Source organism: Delphinus delphis, chromosome 10 (genome assembly GCF_949987515.2).
Source record: "Delphinus delphis chromosome 10, mDelDel1.2, whole genome shotgun sequence".
In the NCBI taxonomy this organism is placed as follows: Eukaryota; Metazoa; Chordata; class Mammalia; order Artiodactyla; family Delphinidae; genus Delphinus; species Delphinus delphis.
This window is the reverse complement of record NC_082692.2, coordinates 71,741,167-71,758,750: the sequence shown is the minus strand read 5'-3', so window position 1 is coordinate 71,758,750 and position 17,584 is coordinate 71,741,167. Positions and strand designations below refer to the sequence as shown.

The following is a 17,584-nucleotide window of genomic DNA, read 5'->3' as shown; positions in this document are numbered from 1 at the left end:
CTTTATTAAAGTAGATTATCTTCTATATTACTGATTATATGTGCTGGGAACTATTTTTACTCCTTTGATCAAAGATGTTTAGGTGGAGTTAATTTCTCTTTAAATAGTTTGCCAGGACTAATTCTTTCTAAAAGGAGATGTTTATATATATGAATGGCATGAATTCTAAGTATATGTCAGACCTGGCATAAACAAAAATAGATTACAGCTATGGTTACATTGGAAGTGTATGCCAGTTTCACATTGATATTTAGTCATAAACTAGCATGTATATGTATAATTTCTGTAACATAAAAAAATATAATTTAGAAGCTTGGATTTTACTTAAAACAAGTTTACAAACTGTCTTTTCACATTTTTAATGTATTGACTGTAAGATGAAATGTTTTGTTTATTTAGGTTCAGAGCATATGTGAAAAAGGATTACAGGTGGGCCAGTCCAAAATAACAATTCTTGGCAGTCCTTCCATGGGTAATCTTTTTTCTTTTTTCATTTACCTACTACTAAGTTGCCCTTTAAAAATATATTATCTAATTTCGCTGTTGTCCTTATAATTAAATTCATGTATGCTTTGTCATGTTCCCAGAAAAAGAGACTAGTTTCAGGTTCTGCAATGAAAACCAGTTTTATCCTTTGTTTCTGATTTTGCATACTTCCAATTAAACAAGGGTTATCTTTTTTTTTAATGTCTTAGTCTAGTTCTAGTGATTTTGAAAATTTTGATTTTTCATGTTTTTTCTAGTTTTATTTTTTGCTTTGGTTAAATATCAGCTATCATTACATTTTTTTAAAGGTGTCATACCTTTTATCTCTTATTATGTTAAATATTTGGACTTTTTATATTTGTGTCCATATTAAAACAAAACTTTAATTTTTCCCTCTTTGCTAGGTGTCTATCTTTCTAGGTATGCTGATTTATTACAAGCTAATCCTTTGGAAGCTGGGGCAGTGGGCGATGTTGTTATTTTTAAAATAATGAAGGTAATTTCAACTTTTACATTTCATATATCAAAGACAGCATTTGACTTGGATTTTAGTCGACCCTGTCTTTAGGGGTTTGATTGAATTAAAAACCAGTGCTTGCTTGTGTTTGGCATATAAAGATACTTTTGAGAGTGGTTTGCCGTCTTTAATCTGAGCTTTCTGAGCTTTAGAGTTTGCTTTCCTTTCCAAAGAAAAGAATGAAGAGAGGGAAATATGTTGAGAATGTTATTTAAGCTAGTGAAGTGTTGTGAAGAAAATTTTTATTTCCTTGTATTAAATTCAAACAAGCTTTTTTTTTTTTTGGTTAACTTTTTCTTACTGCTTCGATATTAGTAAAAAGTGTTGGGTATTACTTTATTACCAGGTATTAAAGGAAAAAGCTGTTGTTATAGGTAATCTATATTCAAAGAGTTATTCTATAATATTAATGTTATACAGTCAGTAATTAGGTTTTGGTGGACTTAAAAGGTTTTCTGTATTTTAGGGTAAAATAAAGAGTATATATGACCCGATGGGTGTAAAAAGTTTGGAATCTATATTAAATAAAAGTGCTTTGGACCCAACACCAAAGCATGAATGTCATGTGTCGAAGAATGCCAATAGAATTACATCACTTTTGGCTTATAGAGCTTATGAGCTTACTCAGGTAAGTACCTGGATCCATTTTAGTGTTATGACCTCGTATCAGTTTGTCACTAAGTCCTTTAAAATGTCTCCCTTTCAGTTCTTCTTGCCACCACACTAGACTCTGGTTTCCACTTACCACTGCTAGACTCCAGTGACTCTCACTGCTGTTTGTTCAGTGTTTCCAAGATAGCTCAGAAACGTAACAGTGGCCCCCCCTTAGACTTACAGTGATATTCAGACTCCTTAGCCTAGCTAGCTCTCCCTGCCTGTAGACTGTGACCTCCAGCCTGTTTTTTGTATAATTCCTGCCCTCAACGATCTCATTTCCTCTTGAAGCCTTGGTTTCTCCTGGCCTAGAAAGATCCTGTCTAATAAAATATTGCTCATTCTTTAAGGTAAAGTTAAAGCCCCTTGAATTACCTTAATTCATATCACTTTGTATTATTGATTTGGTAGATATTTTCTATTTTTATTAGTATTTTTCTAAAATGCAAACTTAGAATTCATTCTTTAAGTTTTATTCAGATGTAATTGATTTATAGTAAACTACACATATTTAAAAGTGTAGTATTTGATGAATATCAGTTGTTGTGTTTTTATATGTTGTTTGACTATAATGTTACTCTTTTTAACAAATGTATAAAAAATGTGAATGGATCTGAATGGATTGTATGTGAAAAGTGGTGGTGCTAACCTCCCTGGAAATGTTCTTTCTTTTTCTTTTCTTTGATTTTTACTTTATTTACATAAAATAAAGTTTATTCTTGCTCTTTTCTTTTTGAAGAATCTCAGTGGGCAAGACCTGTTGTTGGGGGCTTTTAGCAAAAATTATATTCACCAAAGTCATCTGGGCTGACTCATTTGATTACCTTCTGGACAGTAGTATTAGTAGATATGAAATATAACTATAAAGTAGTTACTGGTTTTTCTAGCAGAACTTGTAAATTGGCTTGATGTTTCCAGAAAAATTCCAGGCATTTTTAGAGCAACAGCAACATTATTGGAAGTTTCCCAAGAGAATGGACTTTGAAGGACAGTGCTTTGTTTATAAACTAGGGCATTCTTTTTAATGAAAATCCCTAGACTGCAGGTCAGAAAACCCTAATCTAATGAATGTTGTGAATAGGTGAAGGGGAGAGGCAGATGGATAGGGTAATAGGAAGAGGTTCAGCTGCCTTTGTCATCTATGTTTGTAATCTCCGCCACCTCCCCTTTGTTGCTTTGTCTGCAGTTGGAGTCAAAAAAGTGTTTTTCTTTTGAAATAATGAGCAAAATGCTAGGTTTGCTTGAGATTGTGTTCTTAGTATTTTACTGTTGTATCAAATTGGTTTTTCTGGGCTGCCCTGGGAGCTTAGGCTCCATTTGTTTCATTTTCATGAGGAAATTTGTTGCACATTCCCACTGGTCAGTTCTTCAGAAGTAAACTTCTGGAATACCTATTAGCATCCTGTCATCTGGTATATATATAGACGCAGAATATTTTATATCATACAATGAATATAAAGTACAAATTATTTTAATTAAATTGACAAGCAGTGCTTAAAGATATTTTTCATTAAAGGTACTTAAGTGGTATTGTGTTTCTCAAAAACCAGGCAGGTAATTGTAAGATTTCACTGTCTACTTCTTGCCTTCTTAAGGAAGTTAATTTTGCATTTTCTTATTTTTAGTATTATTTTTATGAGTATGGCTTTGATGAGCTAAGGCGAAGACCGAGACACGTGTGTCCATATGCAGTTGTGTCTTTTACTTATAAAGATGATATACAAACTCCGAAGTTCGTACCTTCATCAAGGTAAGACTCATGAATTTTAGACGTCATCCAGAATGGTCTTATATCACGTATCCTGCACTTCTGAGTTAGGAGGAACGCTTTGTATTTCTTCCCATTTTTTTTTCCTTCTCTTGAAATTAATTAGATTTATGAATGTTCATGATGACTTTTAAGAAGTCAGTTAGAAGGACAGATACTTAACTGTGTGGAAATAAAAACTAAAATTTACTTAAACCTCACTGGTTAACCTTTTTTTCCCTGATATTGAAGGTTTGTGTAGCTGCATAAATGCAGCTGTTTTTTTGGGGTTTTTCTTTTTGGCCATGTCACGTGGCATGCAGGATCTTAGTTCCCTGATGAGGGATCAAACCCGTGCCCCCTGCAGTGGAAGCTTGGGAGTCCTAACCACTGGACCACCAGGGAATGCCCAAATGCAGTTTTGTTTGCTTGTTTGATTTTGTTTTTTTGTTTTTTGCTGTGCTGTGAAGCACGTGGGATCATAGCTCCTAGACCAGGGATCGAACCTGGGCCCTCGGCAGTGAAACCACAGAGTCCTAACTGCTGGACTGCCAGCGAATTCCCCCAAATGCAGTTTTTAAAAGTGAAATTTTGTGTATTAGCTCTCCTGGAAATGGGGAGCTTCTACAGATCCTCAGCCCCATCTCAAACCAGTTAAATCAAGTAGTTATGAAGGAGCCTAGGCTGTGGTAGTTTTTACACACTTCCAGGTGATTCTAATGGTCAGTCAGAGTTAATTATGAGTTAATTGATGATTTCTTACAAGCTCTACGATAAGGTGACCAGGTACAAATCAGTTTCTTTTTTCCCCCCCATGGGGGTGATTCCAGAAAATGTTTTGGCAAAATTGAATGAGTAAATTTACAGAGATGTAGGTGAAACAGTTAAATATCTACTTATTTTTACTTTGAGTTCCCAGATTTGAAGTCATGCGTGATATCTATTAATTTAGAAATACTGCAGTTTTAAAAAGCCACATTTCATGAAACAAACATTTTTGAGGTCAGCCTTTTTTTTTTCTTTTTTTTTTTTTTGTGTCCCCTTGCATTTTTTGGTGTGTCCCCTGCATTGGCAGGTGGACTCTCAACCACTGCGCCACCAGGGAAGCCCTTTAAGGTCAACCTTTTAATCAGTTTTCAGATCAGATTGTCTTCATTTAAGTTGTTTGAGATGCAGCACTTTTTTTTGGTCAGTGAATAGCCCTGGAAACCATCCACAGCCACAAGTACTGATCTGCATAATATCCTGACAGTTGTGTTTTTCTTTCATTCTTTTTTTTTTCGGTGGCTCTATATTTGTGATCTCCATGATACATTTACTATAGTGCCTTTCAACAGTGATTTTTAAAAGACACCCAGCACTTAATTATAAGGTTATACCCCTAGGAATAATGATTGTCTGTTAATTTTCTTTGCCTCTTTGATTTGATCTGTTGACCCTCCATATCATTTAAAATGAACATCCTTGTTGTACCTTGAATGCTGCCATGAATGCTCCTGCCTCTGCATTTGCTATTCCTCCTCATTCCTCAGTTAGCTGCATAGTTTACACTGTCAGTGAGACCTTCCATGATTTTTTTTTGAAACCTATGTACCCTTAGTTTCTTTCTTCCTTTTTTTCCATAGCACTTAAAACGATCATCATCTGGTAAACTATATACTTACTTTTTGATTGTTGTCTGTCTTCCTTATGAGACTGTAAGCTTTATGAAGGCAGGGATTTTGTTCATCCCTGTAATTCTGTTACCCAGAACTGTGCCTAGTAAATAATAGAACCTTAGTAAATATTTAAGTATGATTGAGGCTATTTCCTCACATCTCATCACCAAAATAAAGTAGTTGACCGAGACTTTAAAGGACTATATTCTCTCCTGATGGATATTTTTGGGAAAAACAGCTCCCTTAAATTTGGGAAAATATGGTAATTTGAGCCAAGTAAGTGATTCTGATTTCTCTGAGTAGACTTGGATTTATTAAATGTTGTAACAAGTAATTTGTTCTTCATACTGGGAGGGAAGGATTTAATTCTCTTGTACAGTATCCCATTAAAAAATAGCATTTCTATCAATGCCCTGAATGTTAACTTTCATGTTGTTAGAAATCAGTAATATTTCTTTTTTCTTTTTAAAAATTTATTTGTAGATCTAACAGCTTTAATGCAGATAGAAACTCAGGTAAGATTCTTACATTTCTTTCTTTTAGTTTTATAAATCGAAAGAATAAGTATGTAGAGTAAAAAAATTAATAAGTACTTTGTTTTATTTTTATAATGAATGAGAATCTGCAAAGTATGAAAAAGCTCGAGGCCATGTTATGATGTAGCATCAACATTTGGTCATCCAAACATAAGGTCTCCTTTGAGAATCTGCTGGTACTGTGAATAGACCAAAGAATTTTAGCACTTTGTTGATAAAGGTAAAAAATAGAACAAGTTTCACAACTCAGCCTTTTAAAAGTATTAACTTCATCAGAGGTGTAGAATTTAGAAGAGAGAGAAGATTGAAAGCAATATTGACACTTTCTATCTTCAGATTTCTCTGTGATGAGAAGAGCGCAAGTGGAAGCTGTAAGACATTGTGAGGGATTCATGTAGTTAACTGGATTTAGTATAGTCTCCTTTGGGGGTCATAGGAGGGCAGTACTGTATTGTCTTTGCTCCTCAGCTTTCTGATATGAGGACATTTAGGCAAATAAATTTGTTATTCTTTTCATCTGGAATAATTTTATAGGGGAAAAGATACCTGAAACAAAAATCCTAGTATTTGAATTCCCTGTAAATAGAAATGTCAAGGTTTCTTTTGGTGGTTCTACTTAAACTGTGTTTCTGGATGTTTTTCCCCTTAGTTCTAGTAAATATTTGCTTCTGGGCTGCCAAGAGGCTGAGTTGTGTCATTATTCTTTTTATTTAGATAAATTTAACTACACGTTGTGGAAAGGACAGCTTTTAAATAAAGGAAAGCTTTTGTGTTATATTTCTCTGAGGTCAGCCACTCGTGCTTTTTTGCCTATCAAGCTGTAAGTATGTTATATTACAAGAAAATAGCAGTTAGTAGTTGCTAATTATTCAGTTCTTACTTACACTTAAAATTCCTTTTTCTTACTTACATTTAAATTTTACTTTGATCCATAAGAACTTACATATAAACAGTGGTTTGTTTTAAAAAAGATTGATTTGATAACTTTGGAAACTTAGTTGGCAGAATGAGCCCTATGCTTTTCTGTCTTGATTTGCAGATGGGCTAAATAGTTATACACATTTATGGCATAAGATTTTTTTTTAGTGATTTTAAATATTAAAAGTATTTTTCAAAGTTTTGTCCTAATTAGATATATTTTTCATTTAGCAATTTGAACATGATAGACTTAAAATTTATCAGTTCTTTGTTGGAAACAGCTTGATGTGGTGAGTTAAGTTAAAATTTATATGCTGTTTTCAGTCCTGTGCAACATATGTTGGAATAGAAAGGTTTAAAATGATCTTTTGCTACCACCACAGTAAACATTATGGGTCCCCATAAATGGTTGAAGATTAATTTAACTGTTCATATTTGAATTGCATTTAATAAAATGGCAACTTTTTATCTTTTGTGGTTAGTAAAATTGGTATAAATAAGGGTTAGTTTCTGGCTTAAAGATGGAAGGTTGGTAATATTGCTGGACAGTCTAGCTACCTGTACATATATCTGAACTGCCCAAATCAAATATCAAGTATGATATTCATAAATATGCTCTTCTGTATTCCATCAGGATACTTGTGTGTGTGTGTGGGTTTGTGTGTGCGTGCGTGTGTGTGTGTGAGAGAGAGAGAGAGAGAGAGAAGGAGCGAGAGAGAAAGAACGTTGCTAGAGTTAAAAATACAGGTAAGGCAAATATGCCTTTTCAATTTTCTTTCAGTCCTGAGAAGTTAGATGTTGAAACAGTTATGAGTATTGATCATCTGAAACAGAAAATCCCTCCAGCGCTGTTTTATAAGGAAACTTACTTAGGTCCATATGAAGGTAAAGCAATTTAATTTTACTAAAATATATAAGAAGCAGACTTGATTTGAATATTTACTATGTATTTTTTCCTATGTCAGTTTTGAAGAATGGAATGTATTGCAGCCTCTATGAAGTTGTAGAAAAGACAAGAATTGGAAGTAACATGGAAAATTTGCTGCAAAAACTAGAGAAAGAAAAACTTGTGAGTGAAAGGTTTTAAAATGTTCCTCATTCTCCCTTAGAAATATGCATATTAATAAGAGGTTATGATAATATTTCGGTTTATTTCATTTCTGCCTCTGAAAACACCGTAAGGTCTCTGTTTTTGTTGCTGCCATTTGGTTAATGTAATTTGGTGGCTTTTGGTACTTTTCTTTTTAGCCACGACACTAGATCCTCTATAGACCAGTCTTTCCCATGAAGTATCTTTATTATATTTTGTGACTGTGATATTCAACAAATATTTATTAATTATCACTTTTTTATGCAGGGTATATAGTTTGGTAAAGAATGAGGCAAGAGGGCTTCCCTGGTGGCGCAGTGGTTGAGAGTCCGCCTGCCAATGTGGGGGACACGAGTTCGTGCCCCGGTCCGGGAAGATCCCGCATGCCGCGGAGCGGCTGTGCCTGTGAGCCATGGCCGCCGGGCCTGCGCGTCCGGAGCCTGTGCTCCACAACGGAAGAGGTCTCGGCAGTGAGAGGCCCGCATACCACAAAAAAAAAAAAAAAAAAAAAAAAGAATGAGGCAAGAGACTCTGTTTTCCTGGATTATGTGATAAATGGAGTTACTCAGATGTGCTTTGTTCCAGTAGAGACAGTGATATATTTGAAGATTCAAAAAGAACAAGGCACTTGGTGAGGTTGAAAGGATAAAAACACTAGAGTAGTTGGGGGAAAGTGGTAGAACATGAGGCTAGAAACGTGTGTAGGGGGCTGTATTCTGCAGTGTCGTTCAGGCAGTGCTCGAATGTTTGGACATTTGGACTTGATCCTATAGCAATGGGTTTTAAAGAGTGGGATGAGGTTTTAATCGTGTATGCAATGTGATCAAATCTGTGTTTTAAAAATTTATCTTGGTTACTCTGTAGAGAGTGAATTGAAGCGGGGAGATGATGTAGGAAACTATTACATTTAGAGGGTAATGATAGGTTGGATGAGAAAAGAAAAAGGAGAATGATTTAAGAGATATTTACTAGGTAGTATCTAATTTAGTAGGTATTGAGTATATCGAGTTTGGGTAGAGGGATTACTAGGTCAGGCAGCAGATTGTGATGGATTCAGGAATGAATGGAAAATGAATACGTGATGCTAATATGTATAATTTAGCTGAAGGAGAGGAGGTGATTGCAGAGGAGAGTGGCTATTCCAAGGTTTCTGTTAACATGAGGTAGGTGAGCTCATGTTTAAATGTTGCTGGGACATTCCAGTAGAGAGGGAGAGAAGTTTTTTTGCACAAGTATGCCATTTAATACAAGTTTTTTTTTTTTTTTTTTTTTTTTTTTTTTTTTTTTGGCGGTACGTGGGCCTCTCATTGTTGTGGCCTCTCCCGGACGCGCAGGCTCAGCGGCCATGGCTCACGGGCCCAGCCACTCCGCGGCATGTGGGATCTTCCCGGACCAGGGCAGGAACCCATATCCCCTGCATTGGCAGGTGGACTCTCAACCACTGCACCACCAGGGAAGCCCACAAGTTTTCAGCTGTTGACTTCTTTTTACTCCTCATTTTGTTGAGCCTCGGTTTCCAGGTAGTCACACGGAGAGTTGTATCAGTGATTTTCAGAACCTGCAACTTCATAGATGGCTACGTAGAATTTTGTTGTATGCGTATATATTTGCTTAACCAATCCGTCGTTTATATTTAGATGGAGGGTCAAATTATATACAAAACTCATAGGCAGAGTTTGTACACTTGTGAATTGATGGACACCTAGCAATAACTTTTTGGGACCAGCTAGAAATCTTTAGGTAGGCATCTTAGAACACACACACATGCACATTCACCTACATGTGAACATACTTTTATATTTATATTTGCGTTTCTTGTTTTCCTCCCAAAATTTGTCTATGATACAAGTACTCCTCATGACCAAAATCTATTCAGTTCCTGAGTTCATAAAGTGAAAGTTTAGGTAGTAGGTTTGGATATGGTGGGATATTGAGTTATCCAAATCTGTTCAGTTCTTGAATTTCAGAGAATGAGTATTGTGGGTCTGGACAGTGAGGAGTTTATCAGAAAAGTACAGTATCTGTTGAGTGCCTAATAGTGAGAATCAGTATAGGAAGGATACTGGCATTTTGTTTTTCACCTGAGCAAGTGTTATATTAGGTTTGTGGAGGACTGGGTCTTCCCAGAATCAAGAAGTAAAGTAAGATCCTAGATCTTAGAGGGCACAGGCATTCCATAAGGTTACACTACATGAATCTAACGAACTGACGTACTTTGTGTGGCTGCCCCCTTTCCTGCAGACCCCGCTGGGAATTATTCTAACTATAGCTACTTTCTTCATAGTTGTCATCATAATGGGAGGTGCATTGGGGACTGTTGGGTTCTTAATAATTTTATCCTGAATACACACAGGAGATGTTCTGGATCAGAGAGAGACTTAGTCAGTACCTCACAGTAAGTAATGAATGTGTTGGCTCTCTTTTGCCCTATTTCCGACCCTTAGAGCAATGCATCAAGACTCAGGTCAGTTATCCTATGCAAGTAGTTGGACACTCAGTAGGCAAGGGGTGAGGAAAATGATTTTTCTTTGCTCATGAAGGGAAGGAGACATCTATCTCCCTGCCCTTCTGGAAGAAGATATCCTTGAAAATGTAATGAATATTAACTCCAACCCTTTGATGAATAAATGGAGTCTCTTCAGGAGCCAGTTAGCCCTCTTGGACCTAAAGACATCTCCAAGTTCCTGCGACCCATTTATTCTTCCTTGAAATGTAATACCTAGGGAGATAGATCTCCAGTCTTCTGGAATTGTGGGAGTTAACCTAGGAACCTAATCTGTACTGTAACCTTTTGTGTACTCACTTGGCACTTTCAGGGAGATAAGAGAAATTTAACTATCCTTTTAGATCAGAGCAATTAACTAGGTAATTGGCTATAGATATAATTCTTAAGGTATGTGAAGAGTGAAATATTTCTGGGGGAAATGTAAACAGACATTTCCTATCTTTATATCATATATATTTCTGCATGTCAGAAGGCTAGGGCTTTTTGCAGGAACACAGAATTCAGGGAAGTGGTATTTTCCCACATGGGTATTTATAAAATAAGTAAAATACTGAACTCTCTTTCGGTTGGTTGTTAGTCAAATTAACTTTTTTTTAAAATTTTTATTGGAGTATAGTTGATTTACAATGTTGTGTTAGTTTCAGGTATATAACAAAGTGAAGTCAAATGAATTCTTAAAGCTAACTTTAGTATAAGAAAAAGTATAAGAGAAATGTCCCTAAATTTGAATATTGTCTCTGCTGTGAACATTTTGAGTCTCTCCTGATGTACATATACAAGATAATTTTCTCTCAAGTATAGATCTAGTATATTAGATTTATTATCTGTAAGTAGAATTACTGAATCATAATGTATTACTGGCTTTACAAAATAATGCATTTTATTTCAAGTGGTTGTACCAATTTATACCCCCAGTACCAGCAAGTTCCCATTAATTCACATACTCATAATTACTTGGTATAGTCAGACTTTGGCAAAATCTTGCCAATCTGGTGGGTATAAAATAGTATCTTATTGTGATTTTAGCTTGTCTGTCCTGAAATATGATGAGTTGATCATCCTTTCGTAAGCTTATATCTTTTAATGTTCAGCTGCCTACCTATTTTTCCTTTTGAGTGGCTTGTGGTTTTTTTTTTGCTTTGAAGTATGGTTGATATACAATATTGTGTTACTCTCAGGTGTACAGCATAATGATTCAGTATTTTTGCAAATTATATTCCATTATAGAGTGGCTTGTGTTTTCTTACTAATTTGAGGATCTTCATGTATATTTTGGGAACTAACACTCAGCTGTGTGCTACAATTGTTTTTCCATAATTTACACTTGCCTTTCTATTGTATTCACAGTGTTTTTTGAAGAATACATGTTCATAACTCTAATGTAATTGAATTTGTCTGCCTGAATGTTAAGTACTGTTTGTGACTTAAACTTAAGAAATCTTTCCTTGCCCCTAGGTCTTATAGATACTGCCCTATATTTTCTTTTGAATATGTTATGGTTTTGCCTTTGGCACTTAAGTTTTTAAAAAATATATGTATGTGTATTGTTTTGTTTTTTATTTTTGTTTGATATAATATAGGAATCCAACTTCATTTTTTCCCCAATATGAATAATAAGTTGTTCCTGAACCATTTACTGAATAGTCCATCCTTTCTGCACTAAGTCTTGATACCAGGTACGGCAAATTGCCCCACTTTTTTCATCCTTTTTGGAGTGTTCTGCTATTTGAGATTTAGCTTCCCCCCACCACCCCAATTTTAAGAATCAGCTTGATTTTTTCAAAAAAATTTTAGGATCAGCTTGTTAGCTCCTTACTCCCCTCCCCCACAAAAAAACCCTATTGGAATTTTAAAATTGGAATTGTATTAAATCTGTAGATCAAATTCGATACTGTCTTATCCATGACAAGATTATCTCTTTACTCCTTTAGGGTATTCTTTTAACAGAGTTTTATAATTTTCTGGATACAAGTCTTGCTCATTTTTTGTTAGTTTTATCCCCAGACATCTTATTTATTTATTTATTTTTTGTTGTAAACAGTATTTTCCATTTCAGTGCATTTTCTGTTTGTTGTGTATATAGAAATGTAATTGATATTTACATATTGATTTTATGTCAGATCAGTATATGAAATTTGAATAATTTGTTCAGTTTTGTATGTTATTTGGGATTACTATATAGATCTCATTATCTGGGAGCAACATTGTTTTGTTTTTTCCTCTCTAATCTAGGATCTTTAGTATGATGTTGAATAAAAGTGGTGATTGTAGGCGTTCTTGTCTTTTTTTATATATATAAATTTATTTATTTATATATTTTTGGCTGCGTTGGGTCTTCGTTGCTGCACGCGGGCTTTCTCTAGTTGCGGCGAGCGGGGGCTACTCTTTGTTGTGGTGCGCAGGCTTCTCACTGCAGTGGCTTCTCTTGATGAAGAGCATGGGCTCTAGGAACGCAGGCTCTAGAGCGTAGGCTCAGTAGTTGTGGCGCATGGGCTTAGTTGCTCCGTGGCATGTGGGATCTTCCCGGACCAGGGCTTGAACCCATGTCCCCTGCATTGGCAGGTGGATTCTTAACCACTGCGCCACCAGGGAGGTCCCATTCTTGTCTTCTTGATCTTCAAAAGAACATTTATAACATTAACCATTAGTAGGAAGTTTGTACTAGGTAAGAAGTTTGCTTTAGGTTTTTCATAATTAATCTTTATCATTTTAAATTTTTTCCTTCTTTATTTTTTAACCATGAATGGGTTTTGAATTTTATTGAATTCTTTTTTTTTTTTTTTGTATTTATTGAGATGGTTACATGGTGTATTAGTCAGGTATCATCAGAGGAACAGAACCAGTTGGATATGCAGTTGATACTTTAACAGCATTGGTTTGTGCAAGTCCATTTGTATGCAAATTTTTTTCAGTAAATATGTACTACAGTACTACATGATCCGTGGTTGGTTTGATCTGCAGATGCAGAACCACAGATATGGTGGGCTGACTGTAAAGTTATAGATTTTCAGCTGCGTGGGGGTTCCTAATGCCCACATTGTTCAGGGGTCAGCTGTATACATATAGAAAGAAATCTATTATAAAGAATTGCCTTGCACAGTTATGGAGGCTGAAAAGTCCCAAGATTTGCAGTTGGCAAGCTGGGGACCCAGGAGACCTGATGGCATAGCTCCAGTCTGAATCCAGGTGTCTCAGGACCAGGAGACCTGATGTCTCCTGATGAAGTCTGGCAGGCTTGAGGCCAGGAAGAGCTGATATTTCACTTAGAGTTCAAATGCAGGAGAAAAACCAGTGACCCAGCTCAAAGGCAGGCAGGCAGGCAAGAAGAATTTCCCTTTACTCCAGGGAGGGTCAGCCTTTTGTTCTAATCAGACCTTCAACTGATAAGACTCACCCACATTGGAGAAGGCAGCCTGCTTTACTCTGTCTATCCACATGTATATATATTTAACTCATCCAAAAATACCTGCAGAAACATCCAGAATGAAGTTTGGCCAAATATCTGGACACCCTGTGTCCCAGTCAAGTTGACACATAAAATTTATCATCATGCATAGTATTTATCCTGTAAACTTAATAAGATGAATTATATTTATCTTTTTTCAGTATTAAACTATTCCTGTGCTTCTGGCTTTAGAATACCTTCCCCCATTTTTTAAAAATACTTGGTTTGTTGTGTGAATGTTTTGTTTAGGAATTTTGTATCTGTGATGATGAGTGAGATCGACCTACAATTTTTCTTTCTCATATTGTCCTTATCTAGTTTTTATGGCAAGGTTATACTAGCTTCCCAGAATTGTAAGTGGTGTTTCCTCATTTTACAAAAGATGGATGTATATATGATGAAAGGAATCTATTCTTCGTATGTCGGGTAGCACTTAGCTGCAAAACTGTCTTTAAAATGTTTATGGGTTTATGATTCAAATTTTTTAATAGAAAACTGAGGTTTTCTATTTCTTCTCAGGTCAGTCTGGATATATTATGGGGTTTTTTGTTTCTTTAGGAAATTTTCCATTCTATGTTTTTAAATTTATTGAGCTAGAATTACTTTTATAGTTTTTTTAATAGCTGCTGTGAGTATTTTTGCAAGTAGTATTTTCGTTAGGCTGTCTCTTACTAGTACTTTTCACCAGAGGTTTCTTGATTTTATTCATCTTAAGAACCAAATTTTGGTTTTGATCCTTTGTACCTTTGTTTTCCTGTTTTATTAATTTCAGCTGTCAGTTTTAGTCTACTTGGGGGGCGGTGTTATTTAGCTGTTTCTGACTTACTATGTTAGAAAAATGGGCAGTGAACTTGAGTTCTAAGTACTACTTTAGCTGCATTCTACATGGGTTTTGTTTGTTTGTTTGTTTGTTTGTTTGTTTTGTGGTACTCGGGCCTCTCACTGTTGTGGCCTCTCCCGTTGCGGAGCACAGGCTCCGGCCGCGCAGGCTCAGCGGCCATGGCTCATGGGCCCAGCCACTCCGTGGCATGTGGGATCTTCCCGGACCGGGGCACAAACCCATGTCCCCTGCATCGGCAGGCGGACTCTCAACCACTGCGCCACCAGGGAAGCCCTACATATTTTAATATGTGGTATTTTCATTATCATCCAGTTCTAAGTAATTTTTAGTTTCCATTATGATTTCCACTTTGTCATATGATGTACAGGTATATTTTCAAATTTCCAAATGTATGAGAACACTTTTTTCTTCTTCTAATTTAATTCCATTGAAATCAGAACAGGTAATTATTTGAAATTTATTGGGATTAAAAAAAACAAAACTCTGTGGTCAGTTTTTGTACATGCCTCCTCTATATTTGAGAAAAATGTGTTTTTTTTAAATGTTAAATCCTGGGGACATAATTCTGGGTTGACAGCTATTATCTCTTAGCACTTTGACTGTATTTACTGTGATATCTTCTGGCTTCTATTTTTGTTGAGAGGTCCACTCTTAGTCTAATGATGTTTTCTTTGTAGATCATCTTTTTTTCTGGTTGTTTTTTCAGTTTTTTCTTTTTCTTTGGCGTTTTGCAGTTACATTAAATATATCTAGGTGTAGATTTCTTATTTATCTAGCTTGGTATATATTGTCTTCATATTTGTAGATTTATAGCTTTTTTTCTGGAGTATTGTTAGTCATTATCTCTGTGATTATACTTCACTCTTTTTTGACTGCCTTTCTAGGACTCTGAAGCATCATGCTGTTCTCAGTGTCTGTTAACCTCTCTTGTGTTTTCTGTCTTATTCCTTTGTACTGCATTCTGAGTAATTTCATCATAGCTATCTTCTAGATTACAAATTCTGTCTTTAGTTGTGTCTAATTTGCTGTTGATTTTCGATTTCACAGAAAATATTTTTAATTTCTGAAAGCTATATTTGGTTCTTTTTGAGGTCTGCCTGACTTTTTTTTTTAAACAACAGATTCTTGTTAATTCTTTCAGAAAGACTTACTGAGTACCTGTTGTGTACCAGTGACTGTTCTAGGAGGTAGAGATTATATTCTGATGTTCCTTGCTATTTTTTAAAATTGCATCACCATTTTAGCCGTTTTAAAGTGTACAATTCTGTGGTTTTTACTAGATTTACAATGTTGTGCAACCATTACCACTTATCTTATTCCAGAATATTTTCATCACTCCAGAAAGAAACCTCATACCCACTAAGCATTCACTTCACATTCCTTCGTCCCCTCAGTCCCTGGCAACCACTAATCTCTTCTCTCTTATGGATTGGTCTATAGTGGACATTTTATATAAGTGGAATCATGCACTATGTAGCCTTTAGTGCCTTCTTTCACTTAGCATAATACTTTTAAGGTTCATCCTTGTTGTAGCATGTATCAGTACTTCATTTCATTTCACTGTATGGATAATGTCACATTTTATTTGCCATTCATCAGTTGGTTCCACTCTTTGACTATTAAGAATATTTCTACTGTGAATATTTGTATGACAGTTTCTGTGTGAACATGTTTTCAGTTCTGCCATATTATTTCTTTGAACATTTCATACCTGTTTTATATATTGCATCTTTTGATTCCAATCTGCAGCCCTTGGGTATTTGAATCTATTGTTTTTGCTGAATCTCTCTTAGGGTAGCTTATTTTCTCTGAAACTTGGTAATTTAAGATTGTGAGCTTAATATTTTACATTTTTAAAAATACTTTTTGTTTTCATACCATATTACCTGTAATGTTATCTGCAAAGCCAAAATAGTAGAATCAAGTAATATAAATCCACAGACTGGGCTAGTGTTGTTTTCTGAGGGAGAAGGAAACAGTAAGGGGTAATAAATAGAGGCAGCAGTACAGAGTTCACAGGTGTTTCCTATTGCACAGGATTGAAAGTGTTTCTTTGGCTTAAAGCCACAGATATTACTGCTAGGGCTTCTGTCTGCCTGAGTGTTGTTTCTGGGTATAGATTCCCTGTGTTCTGGGGACACTGAGTCCCCTTAGCGCACTAGGGTCTTTAGGCCACTAAGCCAGTCAGGTTAAAGAATCTGGTATTTGGAGTGGGTGAGAAGTTAAAATAATCTAATTGTTTTTTTTCTGAGCAACCACAAAACATGAAGCTCTTACTCATGTCTCCCAACTTTCTGTTCTGACAAATCAACAAGAGTTGGGCAAAATGTTAGAAGAGATATGATATATAAAACATTTTGGATGAAAGGGTTTGAGTCTGAAACAAAAATTTTGCAGATACATTGTCCACCTTACTTTTGGGTGTTCAAACAATGTTTTTATTAAGTGTAAATTGGTAGCGTAGTCACTTTAGTCCTTTACATTATTGGTTCTTACACAGACTTTGTTTACTGGAATTGTTTAAAAGGAATTTAGGTAGCACAAGTTTTCTTTCAGAATCCAGATATCCTTTTGTGTTTAGCTGCCATACTCAGTTCTTCCTTTACTTACCCTTTCTTTAATCCAAAAAATATTGTGAACTATTGCAGTAGTCTGTGAACTGAGTTCTTTGCATTACATTGTTCTCTTTCCTCCTGCAGTGCTATCAAGTTTCTTTGGGTTTTTTTTTAGGGAAACACTTCAGCTCAAAAGGGTATACTCTCGAGGGCATTTCTGGCTAACCTGGCATTCTTGTCTTTTTACAATCTAGCCCATGATCTTTCTTTCTAGACTTGTCTTACATGTTTCTCCTAGTCTCTCCTCACCCTTGGCCAGTCGTAAGTACTCTGATGCCTGCAAACTGTCCATTATGTTATAACTCTGCCCTTTGTTCATGACGTTGCCTCTATTGAAATGTCTTTCCCACAACTTTAGGCTCTTGGCAATGTAGCCATCCTTCAAAATCCACCTCCCATATACTCTCAATGTGTTTTCCAACCATAGACTAACTGTATTTTTTCCTTTCTGTTGCTTTGTAAATCTTTTAAAGACCTTTCCTGTCTTATCTAATTATTAATATTTCTTGTGTTACTTTCTCCACCCAATTATAACCTTCTTTTGATCAAAGGATCTTGTGCTGCTTGTCTT

The 17,584-nt window shown here is 35.6% G+C and overlaps 1 protein-coding gene across 5 annotated transcripts in view; it reads left to right on the top strand.

Moving 5' to 3' along the window:
* Window positions 1-17,584, top strand: part of TASOR (transcription activation suppressor) — a 48,936-nt gene that overhangs the window by 10,998 nt on the left and 20,354 nt on the right. For all 5 annotated transcript variants that reach the window (XM_060022706.1, XM_060022707.1, XM_060022704.1 and 2 more), the window contains exons 4-11: window positions 400-472; window positions 891-982; window positions 1,470-1,631; window positions 3,283-3,407; window positions 5,546-5,577; window positions 6,313-6,418; window positions 7,298-7,401; window positions 7,482-7,585. In XM_060022706.1, the coding sequence (XP_059878689.1) occupies window positions 400-472; window positions 891-982; window positions 1,470-1,631; window positions 3,283-3,407; window positions 5,546-5,577; window positions 6,313-6,418; window positions 7,298-7,401; window positions 7,482-7,585 (798 nt within the window). The remainder of the gene's footprint in view (window positions 1-399; window positions 473-890; window positions 983-1,469; window positions 1,632-3,282; window positions 3,408-5,545; window positions 5,578-6,312; window positions 6,419-7,297; window positions 7,402-7,481; window positions 7,586-17,584) is intronic.